Source organism: Vigna angularis, chromosome 1 (genome assembly GCF_016808095.1).
Source record: "Vigna angularis cultivar LongXiaoDou No.4 chromosome 1, ASM1680809v1, whole genome shotgun sequence".
Taxonomy (NCBI): domain Eukaryota; kingdom Viridiplantae; phylum Streptophyta; class Magnoliopsida; order Fabales; family Fabaceae; genus Vigna; species Vigna angularis.
Window position 1 is genome coordinate 33,777,093 of NC_068970.1, and position 18,551 is coordinate 33,795,643.

Here is an 18,551-nt window from a genome sequence, read left to right on the forward strand (position 1 = left end):
CAGCGTATCTTCCAGCAGTATGTCTCCTTCTGCTCACATCCACATGGATGATCATTGCAATGACAAGACGGACGTACATAACATAACAAGACAGGAAAAATACAGGGTAAGCTTATGTAATTTAATTCATGCATAAACATACATTTCAAACAATTCAACACATAAGACAAATTTCATCATACTTATCATACAAAGCCTATTACTAGACTGACTGTCCGGACTGTATGAAATCTGCGTAGCTACAGGCGTTCGTGCACCCGGGTGATGTAGTAACTAGGATGCCCTCAACAGCTGCCACCCGAGGTTAGTCCTATCTGTCCAAAGTACCCCTAAGGACTAGGACCTCCTGTCGTTCCCACACATGACCTACCCTCCTCTACGTGAAGACGAGTACTCACGGAACATCAGGATGAACAACCAGCTTAGCATGCCCACAGTCATACTTTACAAATTCCAATATTCATACATGAGTCGTTCTTCCCCGGAACGCTCGTCCATAATCCACAATATTTCCATATCACATTCTCTTCATCTTTCATTAATAAATATCTCATTTAACCACCTCGTACAAAGATTTATACTAATTCTAAATAACGAACGTTCAACCCGAACTCAGAATGAGACCGAACACGTAGAGCGAAATCGCGAGATCTCAAATTTCGGAATAGATTAAGAACAAAGGGTTGATATCGGGTTGAGAAAGATAATGAGCACAATCATATATTCTAAGAAACGAATGGAACGAACGTCAATTACAACGCTGAGCCAATTAGATGAACTGACTCTTGAGAACTCCATCTGAACATCAAAAAGACCAGACCAAGAACGAAGACTCCAGAATGAAACCAATGAATAAGGATATTTCAAGGCATTCAAAACTAATACTTAGAATGATTCACATGAAGAAACCGAACACTTGTGAATACTTAGTTTAATTGAGTTTAGTATCAAGAAATCCAAATGTCAGTCAAAGACTGAACACGATAGTGAGCGAACCTTAGAGGGCTTGAACGAACGCTCGTATTAGAAGTTTAACTTAAGGAGATAGAACGAGTGCCTGGTGTAAGACCAAACACTTGCTTAGGACGAACACTTGGTATAAGACCAGGTGCTACTAAACTTATAGAAAAGATAAATATACTGAGATACTATTGGAGTAGTAATTAAGAATAACTAAATATACAATTTCATATATATATATATATATATATATATACATATATATATATATATATATATATATATGTATATATATATATGTATATATATATATACATATGTATATATATATATATATATGTATACATATATATACATATGTATATATATATATATATATGTATACATATATATATATATATATGTATACATATATATATATATATATGTATACATATATATATATATATATGTATATATATATATATATATGAACTATGCTTGGCGAACGCTCAAGCACGGTATTTCGAAATGCAGATGCTCGTCCTCAACCAGGATTCTTCCCAAATGAAAGAATCTACTACAAACCAAATTCACTAGAAAACCGAACGGTCAAAGACCGTTCAGTAACATACGTACACTTTCCTAGGGGAATTTCATACCAGGATCATTTATATTCCAACTCATTTCTTAACATATAGTTTCATAACTTTATACATTCATATAAAAAATCAATTTGCATACTTCATACAATCCATAACATAGTAAATAATCATATTCATACTTTATATACATTCAACCACTCAGCACATGCATTCATTATCAACGAACGTACAACTAATCATACAATTAAATTAAATAAGCTTCCCTTACCTCTAGCGTGAACGATCGTCCTAGAGGCAGAAGTATGGTTCGTCTGTCTACAAATATTTCTACTCTCAACGTTCAACAACTCTTCGAACTAAATCAAACCACAGAAAACCAAAAATGGTTCAGACAAGATGACAGCATGCAACCAGAACTTGATTTGCATGTACCAGAGAATGAACGGCTAAAGACAAGGAAACTTACCAGTTCAGAACTCGAAATTGTTCGGTTCAAAATGAAGCTTAGGATGCCGGAAACGCTTCTACGGTGCCTGAATGGAGATCGGAGAAGAGAAAGGGTGAGTTTTCTTAGAGAGAAGGGAGAGCTTTTAGAGAGAAGTAGGAGAATTTGAGAAACTCAGAGTTTGGAGAAGAAGATGCATGCAGAGAGTGGGACGTGATTTTCTAAAAACTCAGTTTTGCTTAAAACGAACGTCCGCTCCTATGCTGACAGCTGCATTCAACTATCTGATTTTTGACTCCCCTCAGCTTGACACCTGGCGTCCGTTCAGAGGGGTTTTGGGTGCGTTTTTAATGGTTCTGACAAATGGTTAATTTAATTTATTTGCAGCCACTTATCATGCGTTTTTTTATGTCAAATTTTTGTTGGAGAAATCTCAATATTTTAATTATTTAAAATTATGTTTTATTTCTCTATATATTTTTCTTATTTTACCCTATTATACAGTTTTTAATATATTATTTATTTTACCCTCATTCAGACGTCAAACCAAATAAATATTAAAATTAAAAGAATTCTGAAAAGAATGTAACTAAGAAAAAAATCTAAGATCTTAAAGTTTTTGAACCAGTTTCCTAGAATAAAATATAAATAATTTAATATTTAAGATTATGTATGTTATATCATCATTTTCATTTAATAAATATGAAATATTTTTACTTAATTTATTTTTCATATTATCACACCTTCATTTGTCACCTCATTGATTGGTCATAATTGACATTTATTTGAGGAAAAAGCAAAAATGTATATAGCTTTGAAATTTATGTATGAAAAATTCACAAATTTAAAAGTTTAATAATAAAATTGACGAATATCAAAAGTTTACTGGTAAAATTCACGAGATGAAAGTTTTATAGTAAAATTTACAAACATGTAAAAGTGAATATATTGTCTATTTCGTTCTAGATTCACGTTATCATATTATTGAAAGTTTGATATTCAATTAATAAAAAAATATTTATAGTCATAAATTTCCTGGCATTTTATATGGGTCACAAGATCATATAGTTAGAAGTTTGATAATCGATTTTAATAAAATATAAATTGTGCATAATTCTAAATTGTATGTCATTTTTATATGGGTCACAGTATCATATTAAAATTTCGACATTCAATTTGTGAAAATGTAAAATGTATATAATTTTTTAAGTTAGAAGATAAAATTCAATAATAAATTTTGCAAAGTATAAAAAAGTACTTGAAAAAAAAATGTTACTTTTCCATATAAAAAGAAAAAGGAACTCTTGTACCGACAAAGGTCAACAATTTGTTTTAACAAACACAATCTGTCATGTTACATATATCCTTGTATAGTTGTGCATTTCAGTTCCCAATGATGTTGGTTTGTTTTATTAAGATTCATCACGTTATTTTACAATTTCATTATTATAGTAACTTAGTGTTTTTTTAACCACATGAAAGTTCGGTAACCATTTCCGATGTATAGTTTCGGTTTTTGGCAGGCTTGAGTCCGGCCAGACACTAAACCCTGAAACGGTTTGAAAGAGAATTAATTAAACCATTACAAAAGGTTTAGTAGTAAATATACCTACATAATAGTGAGGTTGAAATAAGTTTATAATTACTAACAACTTCACCAACAAACCTCATAAATACAATTTACTAAGACAAAATATACTATTTCTAAATATCCAATAACATATTTGTTTGAGACTGGTAAAACGGAATACTAACTTAAGTATTAAAATGTATTTTTGTTGGTGTTTTTTCATTTTTTATGCTCGAATTTACTGGAAGAGAAGAAAGGGAAAGATTAATTGTTTGAACATGAGTATCAATGGTTTTATAAGATTATTATGTATTGTAAGAACACCATAGACTAGTATTAATAAGTGAGTTGTAAATAAAAATGACAAAAGCATTCTTATTCAAGTAAAATTTGTGTAGTTGTTATCATGCAACAGATTGCAACCAATATGCAAGCTGGTATTGAAAGAGGTTGAAAAAAGTAATGTGTTGGGAATCCAAGTGTAAGTCCAAGTCCCACATTGGATAGAAATGAGAAAGTAAAGTACTATATAAAAGTAAACAACCCATTAACTCATTGCTTAAGGTTTTGGATAGAGAGTGGTGTCAATCTCTTATATGGTTGGGCTGGTATCTCATTGGTATTGTCTTCCCAGTGAACATCATCCTCAATAGACCCAACAGTGGTGTTAAGATGAACGGTGGTACGAAGGACTACTCGTGGTAGTGGTTGAACGCGGTACAAAAGACTACTTTTGGTTGGGAATGCTTCCGTTGGAGGGAGAGTGTATCAATATGGAAGGGACTCACCCCTTGAGCGAGAGATTGTTGGGAATCCAAGTGTGACTCCAAGTCTCACATTGGATAGAAATGAGAAAGTAGAACACTATATCAATCCCTTTTATGGTTGGGCTTAGATTTCATTGGTGTTTGTCTCCAACCTCCCATTCGATAGACCCAACAGTATGCTATAACTCACTATTACACGTATAAAATAATTTATTATTTACGTATGGGCTCATCTTACCTTCAATTCACTTGTTGCATATTTCTAGTGACATGGAGTCCTTGGCATCAAATGCATTATCTTATGTTCAAACAATGTGGGCAAAACATTTTGTTGATATATATAACAATTTAGAGTAGTTGACATGTTACAATATATTAGTTTATAGAACCTTTATATCTTTATAAAAAAAATTAGAATATTAGTGAGTTATAGTTATTTTATATTTTTATATCAATTGAATTGTTTGAAGTTGAAAAATGAATATATTTTTGAAATTATTTTTTGAGATTGTGGAATATGCATATTTAAGATATAATTTTAAAAAATAACACTTTTAACAACGGCTCGTACCAAAATTGTCTTTGCTTATCTAGCCCAATTTTTTCTCTTTGGTTTTGACATTTTTTTACAGTTATCCTGAGTTAACGTTGTAAAAAATCCTTTCCATACTAGTGAAAATTCCAGCAATATAAATCTACATTAACAAACAAAATTAACAAGTTTTCTTACAAACAAAAATGTTAATTTGATTCATAATTCATGAGTCAGTTCCAATTCACTCCTAAGTAAGTTCTCATTTTATTGCCCACTAAATGACTTCAAAGCTAACTCAACTTTACACAATTTAATCCTAACGTAACCTTATTAAATCAATTTTTAAGATGAAGTTTGCAATCACTTATATATATTGTAATTATCCTTATCTCTAGTTGATATAGGACTTCCAACACACAGTCCTCACGCCAAAACATATATAATTTGAGCATGAGACTAGATAATTAATGGGTGGTTGATAACAGTTGATTTCACCGTTATTTGTGATTTAATTTTGATACTAAATGAACCATTTTTGACTTAGAAACTTGCTTAATCTCTTGATTTTAGTTTACTTTTGTGAATAAGAGAGTTGAGGTTATACTTGATGATTTTATCACTAAATTTCCTTGATTTTGTAGGAAATTGGAATGATTTGGAAGAGGAGTTAAAGTACCAAGGAGTTGGAGTCTAGAAAGGACAGAAAAAGCACCAGAAAAGAAGGCTACAGAAGGTCGCAGGATGCTTGGTTGCCCCTTTCTAGGGCCCTCAGCATAGGATGTCTCGCATGGGCACCTGATTGCCCTTTTCTGGGGCCCTCAGCGCAGGAAGTCTCGCATCAACGCTTGGGTGCCTTTCCTGGGGCGCTGAACGCCAGCCTCCTTATGTCGCACACCGCTTGGGCGCCCACTGAGGGGCCTTGAGCGCCACTCTTCTCACAAGCTTGCTCGGTTGCCCTAAGTAGGGGCGTTGAGCGCTAGTGTGTTGGGTTTGGACTCTGTTTTATGATCTATTTAAGGACCTGTACACGTTAAAGACGCAGAAACACACTTTTCCACTCTTTGGAGGCAGAATTGGATGCGGGAGCTCTCCTCTTCAGTTTCTAGGGTTTTTCTATCACTTTCATTCCATTGTACACCTAGTTTCTCCATGATTATGGATAACTAAATTCATTTGTTGTTGGGAAAGATGTAACCTCTAAACTCTCATGTATTTGAATTTGTTCTGAATTATTATATGTTTCTTTCTTTAATTGTTAGGGATTTTCTCCTTTGCTCTATGCTTGTTATGTTTTGATCATTCATGACACGATTTTATGGTCTTCTTTGTTATTGGGAAATACCTAGAAATCACGATCTGAAGAATTTCTCCCAAAAGCAATATTGCCCAAGGATGGGGATAAGAGGTTTGGTTGTCTTAAGCTTTTGTTCGTAATGCAAAATTAATTATTAGGGATGCAAGGGATTGTGGTCTAATAATTAAGGATAGACTTTCTTCGTCGAGGGATCGGGTTTTAAGTAATTTAGATAGTGACGTTAACAATTGAATGACGAAGATGAATTCTTATATGCATGAGAGTAAGGATGGTGAAATCTAAACCCCAACAACATATTCATCTCATATTATCAAAATCATCCATTCAAACCAATGAAATTTTTTTTAAGTCTTAATTGGTTAAGGTATTACATGACTGTCTAATGTCGTGAGTCTTCTGGGATACGATACTTGGTCTTACCATTTTATATTACTTGATACGATTTGGTACACTTGCCAATATGTTAACAGTAGTCTAATAGTATATGAAACAATAAACCCAACAATTAATAAAACTTCACTAACATAGACTTTGTATCATGTTAAGAAGTAGATTTCAAGCCTAAGTCAACCTTACAAATATGACTTGTAAGGTGAGGTTTGCACCCACTTATATATTATTATTTACCTTATCTCTAATGAATGTGAGACTTTAGAGACATCTCTCACATTGAGACATGTGCATATCGAGTGTGGAACTATACATTAATAGGTGATCTGATAACGATCTGATAATAGGTACAACAATAAATCCAACAAACAACAAACTTCATTATGATAAACTTTAACTCATGACTCTAATATCATATTAAGAAGTAAACTTTAAACTTAATTTAACTCCACAAAGTATCCTCTTAAAATTAAAGTCAAGGTCAAAGGAAGTTTAATCCCATTACAAGACTTCAACTAATTTCTAAGTACAAGACTTTTAGTTGAGATCAAAGGTCGCGTCGAGTCTAATTATATCAAAATTCAAATCAAATTAATTAGCTCAAAATTTGAGATGACTTAATTCAAATTAAAATTTAAGACAAATGAATTATGATGGAAAGTTAACTATATAAGCATGTATAAAGTATAATTAGAAAATTACACATGCTTTAATTTGATTTAAGCTCAATGAAACCATACCACTGAAAATTAGGAGGAGTAGAAAAGTTTGTTATAAAAAATTTAATAACAATAGTGTTTTTTATTAGTTATTATGTTAAGTATATGTTTATTGGTTATTTTAAACTGTTATATAGGACAGACTTTTGAATTTAATAAAAAAATTGAACATAACATTTTACGATCTTAAAAAAAAAATTAAACAATAATTGTTTATAAAACAGATTCTTTTACAAACAATTCTATGTCACCTATAATTGGTCAAGTAATGCAGCTTCAAGCAACTTTAATAAGTATTAACGTAATGGAGTTTTCCTGACAAGTTGATTTCAAACGTAATTAATCAGAAGTCGTGGTTTCTAATTATTTGTAGCTTGAGTAGTTCTTCCTACATCTCCCATATCTCGTCCTACACCTCCCAACATAATACCCCTTATTTAATGAACTACAACGAATTATGCACTGGTGATGGTGATGATGGATTAATGATGTTAACTTAATTCCAACAACCAATAATAACTAGATGCTTCTATATACGCTGCACCCTCTTCATTGACTCTCACTTCTTCTTCTTCCTTCTTGTTTGAGTTACTAAGCTCCTTCTGCTTGTGGTTCTTGCATTGTTTGAGTTGTGGTCCTGTGGTGGTCCTAGTGTTTTCGCAGTGGTCTCGGTGTGTTGGTGGTGGTCGTTGTCTTGTTCTGGTTCGTCGGAGGAGAAGGTTTAAGCCGACATTCGAGGCAAGTAAAAAGTGTGTTGTGGAACACCCTTAATCGACATTCGATTGATGGTTAAGGGTTCGCCGACATTCGAACTACAATGAGCCCTCAACCGGCGTTCGAACACCAACAAAGCCTTAACCGTACTTCGAAGTACGATTAAGGCTTTTGGGCCTCGTCCCTACAAATCCAATTGCATCCATCATAGATAATCCAGCCCAATCCATCATAGATACAAATTTATCATACAATACATGATCTACCACAACAATGAGTTTCATACAAATTGATTTTATCATCCATGCATCACAGAATCAACCATGAAGCAACGACAAGAATGAACTAACCTGGAGCAGCGAGAGAAGACAAAACCGAGAGGAGGAAGAAGCAATAGCACCATGCACACCAAGGAAGGCTGAAGAGGCTTAACACCACTGGATCCAAGGACGAGAATTTAGAGAGGGAGGCGCCACGGAGAATGAGGATGAGGGTGCAGGGAGAAGGCGCGAATGAAATAGCAAAGAGAGGGAGAACGAAAATGAAATACGCAGAGGGAGAATGAACTTCAAAGAAGCAAAGAGAGAGGAGAGGTGTAGATGAGAGAACAAAATCTTATGCAGTCAAAAACTCTTATTATCTTTGTCAGAAGCATAGAAGGGGGGAAAATGGTAAAAATTGGAGGTGCAGGGAGAACAACTCTTGTAGCTTTTGTTGTTCAACTGTATTCTTCTTTTAAACTTCGTAAGTAACTTTTTCTTATGTGTACAAGCTATTTTCTCATCAAACTAGGATTAATTTTATTAAATAATTTTCAAAAATAAAAACTAATGTTAATTATAATCCACTGCAATAATAATAATAAATTATAATATACTTAATTTGCTCTTTGAGGTTTTTCTTAAATATATGAGGTTGTATAAAAGATAAAAACCTCATTTATTTTTATTATGTCCTTTTAGATATTAGTTATTGGTTTCTTCTTCTTCCTTTTAGGCTTTTCCATTTATAAGAACTCAAAATTTCACATTGTATTCTAATGAAAACTCTTTTTGTATTCTAAAATGACTTTCATTACTCAATAATGACTTTTGCATTTCGGAAAGCAACTTTTGGATTCCACAACTAGAAAAAAAATTATGAAAAAAAGGTTTTAAATTGTGTAATCTAGAAATCACTCTTAGATTACAGACGTGACTAATAAAAGTAGAAAGAGAAAATGATAATAAAAGAATAAAATAATAATTTAGTAAAATAAATTTATAACTTTTAAAGAGGGAGATAAGGATAGAAAAGTGAAAAGTGTTAAAAATCATTTTGGACCAATTGGATTTCGAAATAGAGTAAATTTAATGTCTATCATTTTCTTTGAAGCAATCTATTTTCCTTTTTGTATGTAACTTTTTTTAGTTGCACATGGCTTCTCTGAAGTCTAGGCAGATCTTTATTTATTAGTGATCATAAAATCTTACAATCTATTGGTGATCATTGATGAGACTCTTCTTTGTATAAATAGAACTATTTTATGCTTTGAAGTTGTATACGTAAAGAAAAATATTAGGAATCTACCTTAAGGTAAGGGAAGCTAATTATATATTTAATTTGATTCAAAATATAAATGTTTGAGAGGAAAATTAATCTGACTAATATGAAAGAATTGTTATGAGTATCTGTCAAAATTGAGATTCATAAGAAGGTGTGTTGATGTGATCACATTGTTGTGAATATTGTACATGTAATTGAATGTTTGTGAAATTGGTAGAAAATGTTTGATTATGTTGATATAAATTGAATTGATATATTGGCTTGAAATATGAAATGATAATTTGTGATTGAAAATGTTAGAATGGAAAAGTTGTTTTGTAGAGTTAATATTGGTGAACTTATGAAGTTTGTAAGTAAATGGTTAGGTGAATTTGTTTATACAATTGAACAATGAGAGTGATTTTGAATAGTATAGGATATAATTGTTACTTTGTATTTGGCTAATTGAATGTTGCTAATATAGTATTGTGATGGTACTTATAACCATCTTTTTACTTGAATGTTAGCTCAAAAACATTAGAGACATAAAAAATTTGAAGTTGAACTTGGATAATATTTTAAAAATATTAAATTGGTGAAAGTTGTTGATTTATGGCTTGTGTAAAAATGTTAGCATGAGATTAGAGGACATCCAAAGTTAGAAGAAATATTTTAAAATGCACATTTTGATTTTCTACTACAATTACCATCAAGTGTAGGACAAGCATCCATGGTCGTTACTACTAAAAATGTTAACAGATATTTCCAAGAATTCTTCCGTCAAGCGATACTTAAATATTGTTGGGCTCTAATGGCCTTTGTGTGTTTTCCACTGAGTGGTAATTAGGTATCGTTTGGCACAAATATTACAATAAGTCATTGACTTAGTGGCTTTGAACGATGGCTACATTTCGTCGAGCGATATTTCTGTACAAAGTTTTTCGTGATTGATTTGATTTAAATTAACCATATAGGTCTTTTGTAACATTTCACTCTTTGTATTGATGGTTTGATTGTAATATGCTTATTAATGTATAAATGTATCTGAAACATTAATGATATTAGTAGTCAATACAGTTATTTCCGAAAGAAAATGCTAATCTAGGGTGTGTCAAGGTGTATTGAAGGGGATTTTTTATGTGAGATTATCTTGACTTTACTAGTATGCAACTCACATAAAGAAGATAACTAGGTGGTGAAAGTTGAAGGAAGTTTCACAAGACAAACATTATGATGTGAAAGAAGATCATACCGAGGGAGCTAGTGAATTTAACTCTATCATGAATTAAGAAAGAACACTGATTTTCGATATAGTTTTAACAATATGAAATTGGTAATAAGTATAACAAGTGCAGAGTCTCAAGAATTTATTCAACATACTAGTCTATATATGTATGTTATAGTTTGAGCTATTTGGGTTGAGATTTGAATGAGATGTTTGGATATAGTCATGTGGATTGATGTTGGATAATTGATTTTAATGAATGGAAAATATGTGAGTTTTTATGTTGGTCTTTTACAAAATGTTGTGAGTGAGTAATTTAGTGAAATATGGAGAAATGAGACATGTTAATCTAAGAACAAATGAGACATGTTAATCTAAGAACATATTTTTTCATGTTACCATATCTTATATATTAGTTTTCTTCATGTAAAATGCATTAGTTTACCATTGTTTTCATTTTTTTTTGTGTTTGTTTGGTTTTATCTTTATAGGATAATTATATAACAACAGTGGAAACAAATGATGGTAGTATCACATGAGCTGGAGAAGGTCACTAAAGACCTAGAATAGTATTGAACCTTAGTGGTGATGTATCATAGTTTTTGGATAAATGTATCCATTATGTTTGAATGAACTGCAATAATACTTAAATCTTGTTATAAATAATTTATGAATTTTGTTTATCATTGCTTTAAGAGTTTAATATTTTCATATATTTTGAAATATTACAACACAATTCAAAATAATTTTTGGTGATACAATTCAAAGTAAAAAAAAATGACATATTGTGAAATTCAAAATAAAAAGTGACTTTTTAAATTGTACACCACGTCTATTTATGTAAAGAATGACTTGTAATTCAAAAGTTTACTTTTTAGATTGCACAAATTGAAAATTTTTTAAGACAAAATTAACTTCAAATTGTATAATCAAAAGGTTAAAAGCATTTTCCAAATTACACAATCTAAAATTTTTAAGTAAAAAATACTTCTGGATTGCATAATCCAAAAGACACTTAATTTTCAAATCTCACAATCTAGGAAATTTCCAAATTGAAAAAAAAAACTAAGAACAAAGTAATACTTTTTTATATTCATGGGCATGAAATGAAAAGTATAAAGTAAAAAAATAAATTCCCAAATTTGGCTTATCTCTTAGTAGGTAAAAATACCCTATGAGGGTTGAGTTAAAGCCTAAAAGTCAAGTTCTAATCTCTAAAATTTTGTATAGTAGTATATTTCTTTTTTCTTACTAGATGAAGTTGGAAAACAATAGAAGCTGATAATTGACATGAATGTTCTCTACTCTTTTATCACCCAACTCTTTTACTACTATTGTCATTGTCTTCTTTTTTTATTCTTATTACTCTTATTAATAGTGATTTTTTCTTAACCATCTTATGTGCATGTCTTCTATCATTATGGTCATTATTATACTCTTAGTAATATTATATTTTTTTCTCATCATCTTATATACATTATTTTATTATTGTCGTCATCATTATTATAACAACCATAGCATCTTAATGTCATAGTAATTATTATGTCAATTATAATTAGTTTTGATAATATTATTAACATGCCATTGCTATAATTTTTTTAGAATTTTTTAATATTGAATTTTTTAAAGAAATATTACAGAGAAAATCACATTCAATCCAAAACATTAACATAAGGAGTTTATAAATCTATGTTCAACTTAATTATTTTTAATTAACTTAAATTTAGAATCAAACTTAAATTTTTAATAATTATTAATGTTACAACAACAGTGTAATAATATCACTTTTTATTATTAATTTATTTTTATTATTATTGTCATTATAATCATAATTTCCTTAATATTGTTGTTGTCATTGATAATTGTACTATTACAATAATTTTCACCACTCTCTGATACTATCACTATCATTGTTAGTAATGGGCCACCAGCATTAAAATTTATTAATGTATACTATATGTATAAAACACCAATGATTTATGTTTTTTTTACTATATTACAGTGTTATTCTAGTTTTCATTTTATTATATCATAATAATCAAATAATCTTTAAAGGATAATAAAAAAAAATGTTCATAATTGTACACACTTGTTCCTTTTAATTGCTTACTTAAAAATCGCTGCTTTCATCTTTATACATACCATTTTATTCTTTCTAAGTCTCTACAAATAATTTTTTTAATTTTGTTCATTTCTAGCATCCTTTTATGTATTAATAGGACTATTGTTAAAAATAGACTAAAAACGTAAAGTTTGCTCTGTAAATATTAAATGACTAATTTAACCATACAAAGAATTAGAGATACTAGATAATAAATAACTCAAATCAATTTCAATCTAAATTAAAATCCAAAACTAAAAACAATAAGACGAAAGGTTGTCCAATCCAAAATAATTTAAAATTTTCTATTAAATGGGTAGAGATTGATATATAAAAATGTATCCAATCCGTACTACCTATATCAAAATATTTGTTTTTAATGAAGTTAAATAGACACATTGTCTGTCATAAAAATATAAAGTAGTAAGCTTTTCAACCAACAGTTTAAATTTAAGACATGCTTTAAAAAAACCTGTTGGGAAGAAACAGTGCATTTTTAACACATCAAAATCAATGACCCTCTCTCTCCAACAGTGTCCCACTAATGCCTCCCCTTTGCTCTTATTTTATGCTCTGTACCTTTCATTTTCTCTCTCTTCTACCTTTTCTCCTTCACTCTTTTCCCTCACTCAAAAACACACTCCCTTTCCTTTCCTTTCCTCTCCTTTCTGCTAACACCAACATTACCCTCAAAACAAAAATAACATTACCATTTGCATTTCTCTCTTTCCACCTCTCAATTAGGGTTCTTCCACCCACTTTCTTCACCACCATTGTCCGAACCTATTGCATTCTCCGAACCCCTCAGCTTCGGATCAACTCAAATGGGTAAGTACCTTCTGTTACTGGCTCTCACTTTCCTCAACCTCGTACTATTCTCCACCCTTCATGTCTCGGCTGCACCTTCAACTACTTCTCCTGCAAGTAAGTATCATTCACCTGTGCTCATTCTTTTGCTTCCATTTCATCCAAGTTTTCTTATTTAGCTCATCATTAACTTTGTGTCTTCTTGGTTTCAGAAATTGTTAGTGGGTTTCTCTCCAATGCCGTGCCTGCCGTCACTAAATGGGCGTGGTCTCTCAAGGCCACCACCAAAACGGGTATGGATCTGGCTTTGGTTTTTAGTTCTGGGTTTGTGTTTTCTGCAGGTTTGGTCTTCTGGGTTGTGGTGGGTTGTGAGGTATGAATGTGGGTTTTTCTGCAGCGGTTTCGAGCAGGTCGATGATGAAGTTCGAGGGTGGATTCAGTGTGGAGACTGTGTTCGATGGGAGCAAGCTTGGGATCGAGCCTTATGCTGTGGAGGTGTTGCCCAATGGGGAGCTTCTGATTCTTGATTCGGTTAATAGTAACATTTATAGGATTTCCTCCTCACTTTCTTTGTGTAAGTGTCACAATGTGGGTTTAATGATGGTCTCTTTTTCTAAGTGATTTCTGAAATTCACTTTATTATTCATTTGTGATATGATGTGAAATGAAAAGTGATAGGTCTGTTTCTGTTATGGAGGAGGGAAATTTTTACTTTAAACTGTCTTTTGCTGGATTTGGAATGATTAGCTAGTTTAGACATATCTAGCTTCTTTTCATTTTGAATTCAATACCTTCTTTGTTTACTTAATGTGATTCTTACTGTCTAATGGTTAGATTATATTATAAGACGTGTTCTCATGTCACTTCAGTTTATGATTATGAGCTGAATGAAGATGTATACATGATTGTAATGCATTTTCAACACTGTTTATATGGGGCTTGTTTTTTGTAATGTAGTCGCACTGTTGTAATTGAACACTTTTCATGTATGTATAAGTATAATTGTATTTTTGTTCCATCAATGTCCATTGCTATATGCAGACAGCAGGCCCAAGCTGGTGGCAGGGTCGGCTGAAGGGTATTATGGACATGTTGATGGGAAGCTCAGAGAGGCTAGGATGAACCATCCTAAGGGGATAACTGTTGACGACCGAGGAAATATCTATGTTGCAGATACTACAAATATGGCAATTAGGAAAATTAGTGATTCAGGTAAAGTAATTGTAGGTGATCATTTTTGTTTGTTTGTCAGTGTATGCTTGTGCATAGATAGTATTTAGATAACTTAGAAGTCCTGTGTGAGTACTGTTATCGTTGGTCCAGAATCTTTGGATTTAAAAATGTGCAACATTAGAGTCAAACAAGAGAACCTCTCAGTGAATATTTCTGTTTCAGGGGTCACGACAATTGCTGGAGGAAAATGGAGCCGAGGAGGGGGCCATGTTGATGGACCAAGTGAAGAAGCTAAATTTTCGGATGACTTTGATGTGGTTTACGTTGGAAGTAGTTGTTCACTACTCGTCATAGACAGAGGAAACCGAGCCATCAGGGAGATCCAACTCCACTTTGATGATTGTGCTTATCAATATGGCAGTGGATTCCCACTTGGTAAGCTAACCCATACATGTTTTTTGTTGAAATTCTGTCAAGTGCTATTCAAATTTAGACTGATTGTCTTCAATGTTCTTCAGGGATTGCAATGCTTGTTGGGGCTGGCTTCTTTGGTTACATGCTGGCATTACTGCAGCGAAGGCTTGGTACAATTGTAGCATCCCAGGACGTTAGTGCTTAGTCTTGTCTTATTCCTTCTCATGCTTTATCCTGAATGATACTGATGTAGACTTGTTAGTCATAACTAAAATGATCAGTCCCTTATGTCATATTTGGTAAAGAGAAAAAAAAATAAGGGAGAGAAAGTGGAAGAGAAAATAAAGGAAAATAAATCGGTCAGAAATAGAGTTATAGTAGAGATTGTTTGGTTAAAGAGAAATGAAAAGGAAATAGAGCGGAAAATAATATTTTTAGGCTATTTGGTTTAAAATAAAAATAAATAAATGCATATTATTTTATTATTCTTAATTAATATTAGCATTATTTATTTCATTAATAATATTTTTTATTTTTATGACTGATTTTTTTATTTTTTTATCATTAATATACTTGATTTATTTATTATAACAAGAGTAAAGGTTTGAAAAAAAGAAAAGTAAAACTCAAGCCTCCATTAATTCATTATGGGAGTATTTTGTAGACTTGGTTACACTCACAACATAATTTATTGTTTTGTATTTTAAAATGTCATTTTTGTGCTTTTCTTCAATATTTTTCAGGGAATAAATTTGTGGGTCTCAAACTATTTTTTTTTTAATTCTTCAAATGTCTTTCCTATTAAAATATTCATTTTCCCTCTCTTCTTTCCTCTTCCACATCATTCTCTCTTACCAAACTCGAAGTTATAGAACTTCATGAATGAATCTTAAACTTTGCAGTAAAAAGCATCATGTTGCTTCCACAGAGTTGCATAGTAGAAGACCTATCTATAGTTTGAAGTTATTAATTTTCATTTCAACCTTGCATTACTTGCATACTGATATAGCATCATGATACTACAGATGCATGTTCTAATCCATCTCATGTTTCTTGTAGGCTCAGGTTCCGGTAATGGTAACATCTTCAGTTTCTTCAAATCCATATGAAAAGCCATTGAAATCTGTCAGGCCTCCTTTGATTCCATCATCAGAATATGAACCTGACAAGCAGGAAGAGGGCTTCTTTGGATCCCTAGGGAAGCTTCTTGCGAATGCTGGTGCATCAATGGTGGAGATAATGGGAGGATTATTTCCTTCTTTCAGAAGAAAATCGCTAAGCCACCAATTCCAAAGACAACCACTTCTCCCGCAACCCCAGAAGCAAGCAAATGCTTGGCCTGTGCAGGAAAGTTTCGTGATCCCTGATGAAGATGAACCTCCTTCCATCGACACAAGAGCTCCTACCCCTAGAAAAACCTATCCTTTCATGTCCAAGGATGCAGAGAAAATGCAACAACTTCGGCAAAGTCGTGCATTCTATAGTGGATGGGATGGAGATATCAATCAGCAGCAACAACAGTCACAACAGCAGCAACAGAAACACCATCAGTACCGATCGGCAACCCCTCACACTTACTACGAACAGAGCCATGAGACAACCAATGAGATAGTGTTTGGGGCAGTGCAGGAACAGGATAGGCGGCAGGAGTCCGTGGTTATCAAGCCTGTGAATTATGGGGAGCCACTATATGACACTCACAATGTTAGGTCCAGAATGAGTTTCCTGGGCTATGGCGGCCACAGGTATTGAGTACATACAATCATTAGGAAGTTTAGATTTTAGATGTGAGCTAAATGGAGAGGGAAGAATTTAATCAGGTATAGGTAGTCTTATAATGATTTTTCTTTCTGTGGGGTCTTAGTAAGAAGTTGGTGATCATAATGTGAATTGTTTATTCAGTTTTGCCAAATGTTGGTTGCTATGGTGTTCTAGTGTAACCAGCAACTCCGGCAATCATGAGGAGGGGATGGGATCAAGAAATTTTGCATGCTATTTCTTCTAATGATCCTCCTCATGTTTAAATGTGCAATAGTTCTCTGAAATTGTTTTCCATTGAACATGTGCTTAACATTTCCTATCACCACGAGTTGACAATATTAACCAGAAAAATGTAATTTGTATTTATTTGAAATTCAGTGAGACAAGATCATAATATTCCTTGAATAGAGTTACTAAATTGCTTTTAAGGAAAGCTTTCGGAAGTATTATTAACCTATTTTAGCAAGTTAAAACTTATTATTAACCTATTTTAATAATATATTTTATGGTATTTCAACCCTGTTTTTTAAGTTAAGTTTTTTATATTTTTGTCTTTTGGTTTGTAAAGTAAGGTTTGTAGTTAGTTATAGTCGATGCGATTTCTAAATTGGTTTTATTTTTAATCGAGTTAGGAATATCAACAGATCAAACATAATTAATTTATTTCTCCACTTTCACTCGTTCATTTTAGGGAAATTTATTTAAGTAAAATTATAATATTATTTTATATTAGCAGTGAATTCGTTCTTGTGGAACTTATATTTGAATGCGAAGTCTGAAAGCGTTGCTCAGTCAACTAAAGTCTAAAACTTGAGTTTCATGACCTGAATTTTCAAAATCATTCCACGGATTACGATATGTCTAGTCTAAAACTTGAGTTTCATGACCTGAATTTTCAAAATCATTCCACGGATTACGATATGTCTATGTGACACACGTATAGAATTTCCGTATGAAGTGAAAACGAAATCGTCACAAGTCATTCAATTTTTAAAAAAGAGTTAAATAAAGATATTTTGGCGGAGATAAAAGGCGTCTGATATTTATTTCAATTATAGCTTTTTCTAAGACCATTTTGATATTTATTTCAAAAGTTACATCTACAATATTTTTATTAACTAATAATAAAGTTCATGGTTATAATTTATAAAAAATAAATGGAAAAAGTATTTAATTCCTATTTAGAGTTGTTATTAAACTTTCACAAAAAACAATTTTCTCTAATCCTGTGTAAACAAACATCCATGACACAAATACATGTAATTACAAATATTTAAACATAAAATTTATGAAAAATAAATTATATTTACATACATTTATTATTTATAAATAATAAATATTTTAATATCCATTTATAAACAAATTATATTATCTTTACTTACAAATATTCACTTTCAACAAAAAATAAATAAATAATTTAATTTAAATTAAATTAAATTTAATTTAATTAAAATTAAAATTAATTAATATTATATTTTATATACTATTTTATAATTTTATTTAAATTTTATTTATAAAATATATGTTTCTAAATATTCACAAATATT

The 18,551-nt window shown here is 31.6% G+C and overlaps 1 protein-coding gene across 1 annotated transcript; it reads left to right on the forward strand.

The window, feature by feature from the left end:
- Window positions 1–13,342: 13,342 nt before the first annotated feature.
- Window positions 13,343–17,316, forward strand: LOC108321372 (uncharacterized). Its single transcript, XM_017553116.2, has 7 exons — window positions 13,343–13,773; window positions 13,869–13,949; window positions 14,054–14,230; window positions 14,698–14,868; window positions 15,052–15,264; window positions 15,348–15,436; window positions 16,303–17,316. Exons 1-7 carry the CDS (start codon window positions 13,674–13,676, stop codon window positions 16,993–16,995), a joined length of 1,524 nt encoding a protein of 507 aa, XP_017408605.1. The 5' UTR covers window positions 13,343–13,673; the 3' UTR covers window positions 16,996–17,316.
- Window positions 17,317–18,551: the final 1,235 nt, after the last annotated feature.

Excerpts from the sequence above, each read along its gene's own strand:
- LOC108321372 (XM_017553116.2), top strand. The coding sequence starts at position 13,674 with ATGGGTAAGTACCTTCTGTTACTGGCTCTCACTTTCCTCAACCTCGTA. Across the intron at positions 15,265-15,347 it reads TGGCAGTGGATTCCCACTTG|GGATTGCAATGCTTGTTGGG; the intron begins GTAAGCTAACCC and ends AATGTTCTTCAG. Across the intron at positions 15,437-16,302 it reads CAATTGTAGCATCCCAGGAC|GCTCAGGTTCCGGTAATGGT; the intron begins GTTAGTGCTTAG and ends TGTTTCTTGTAG.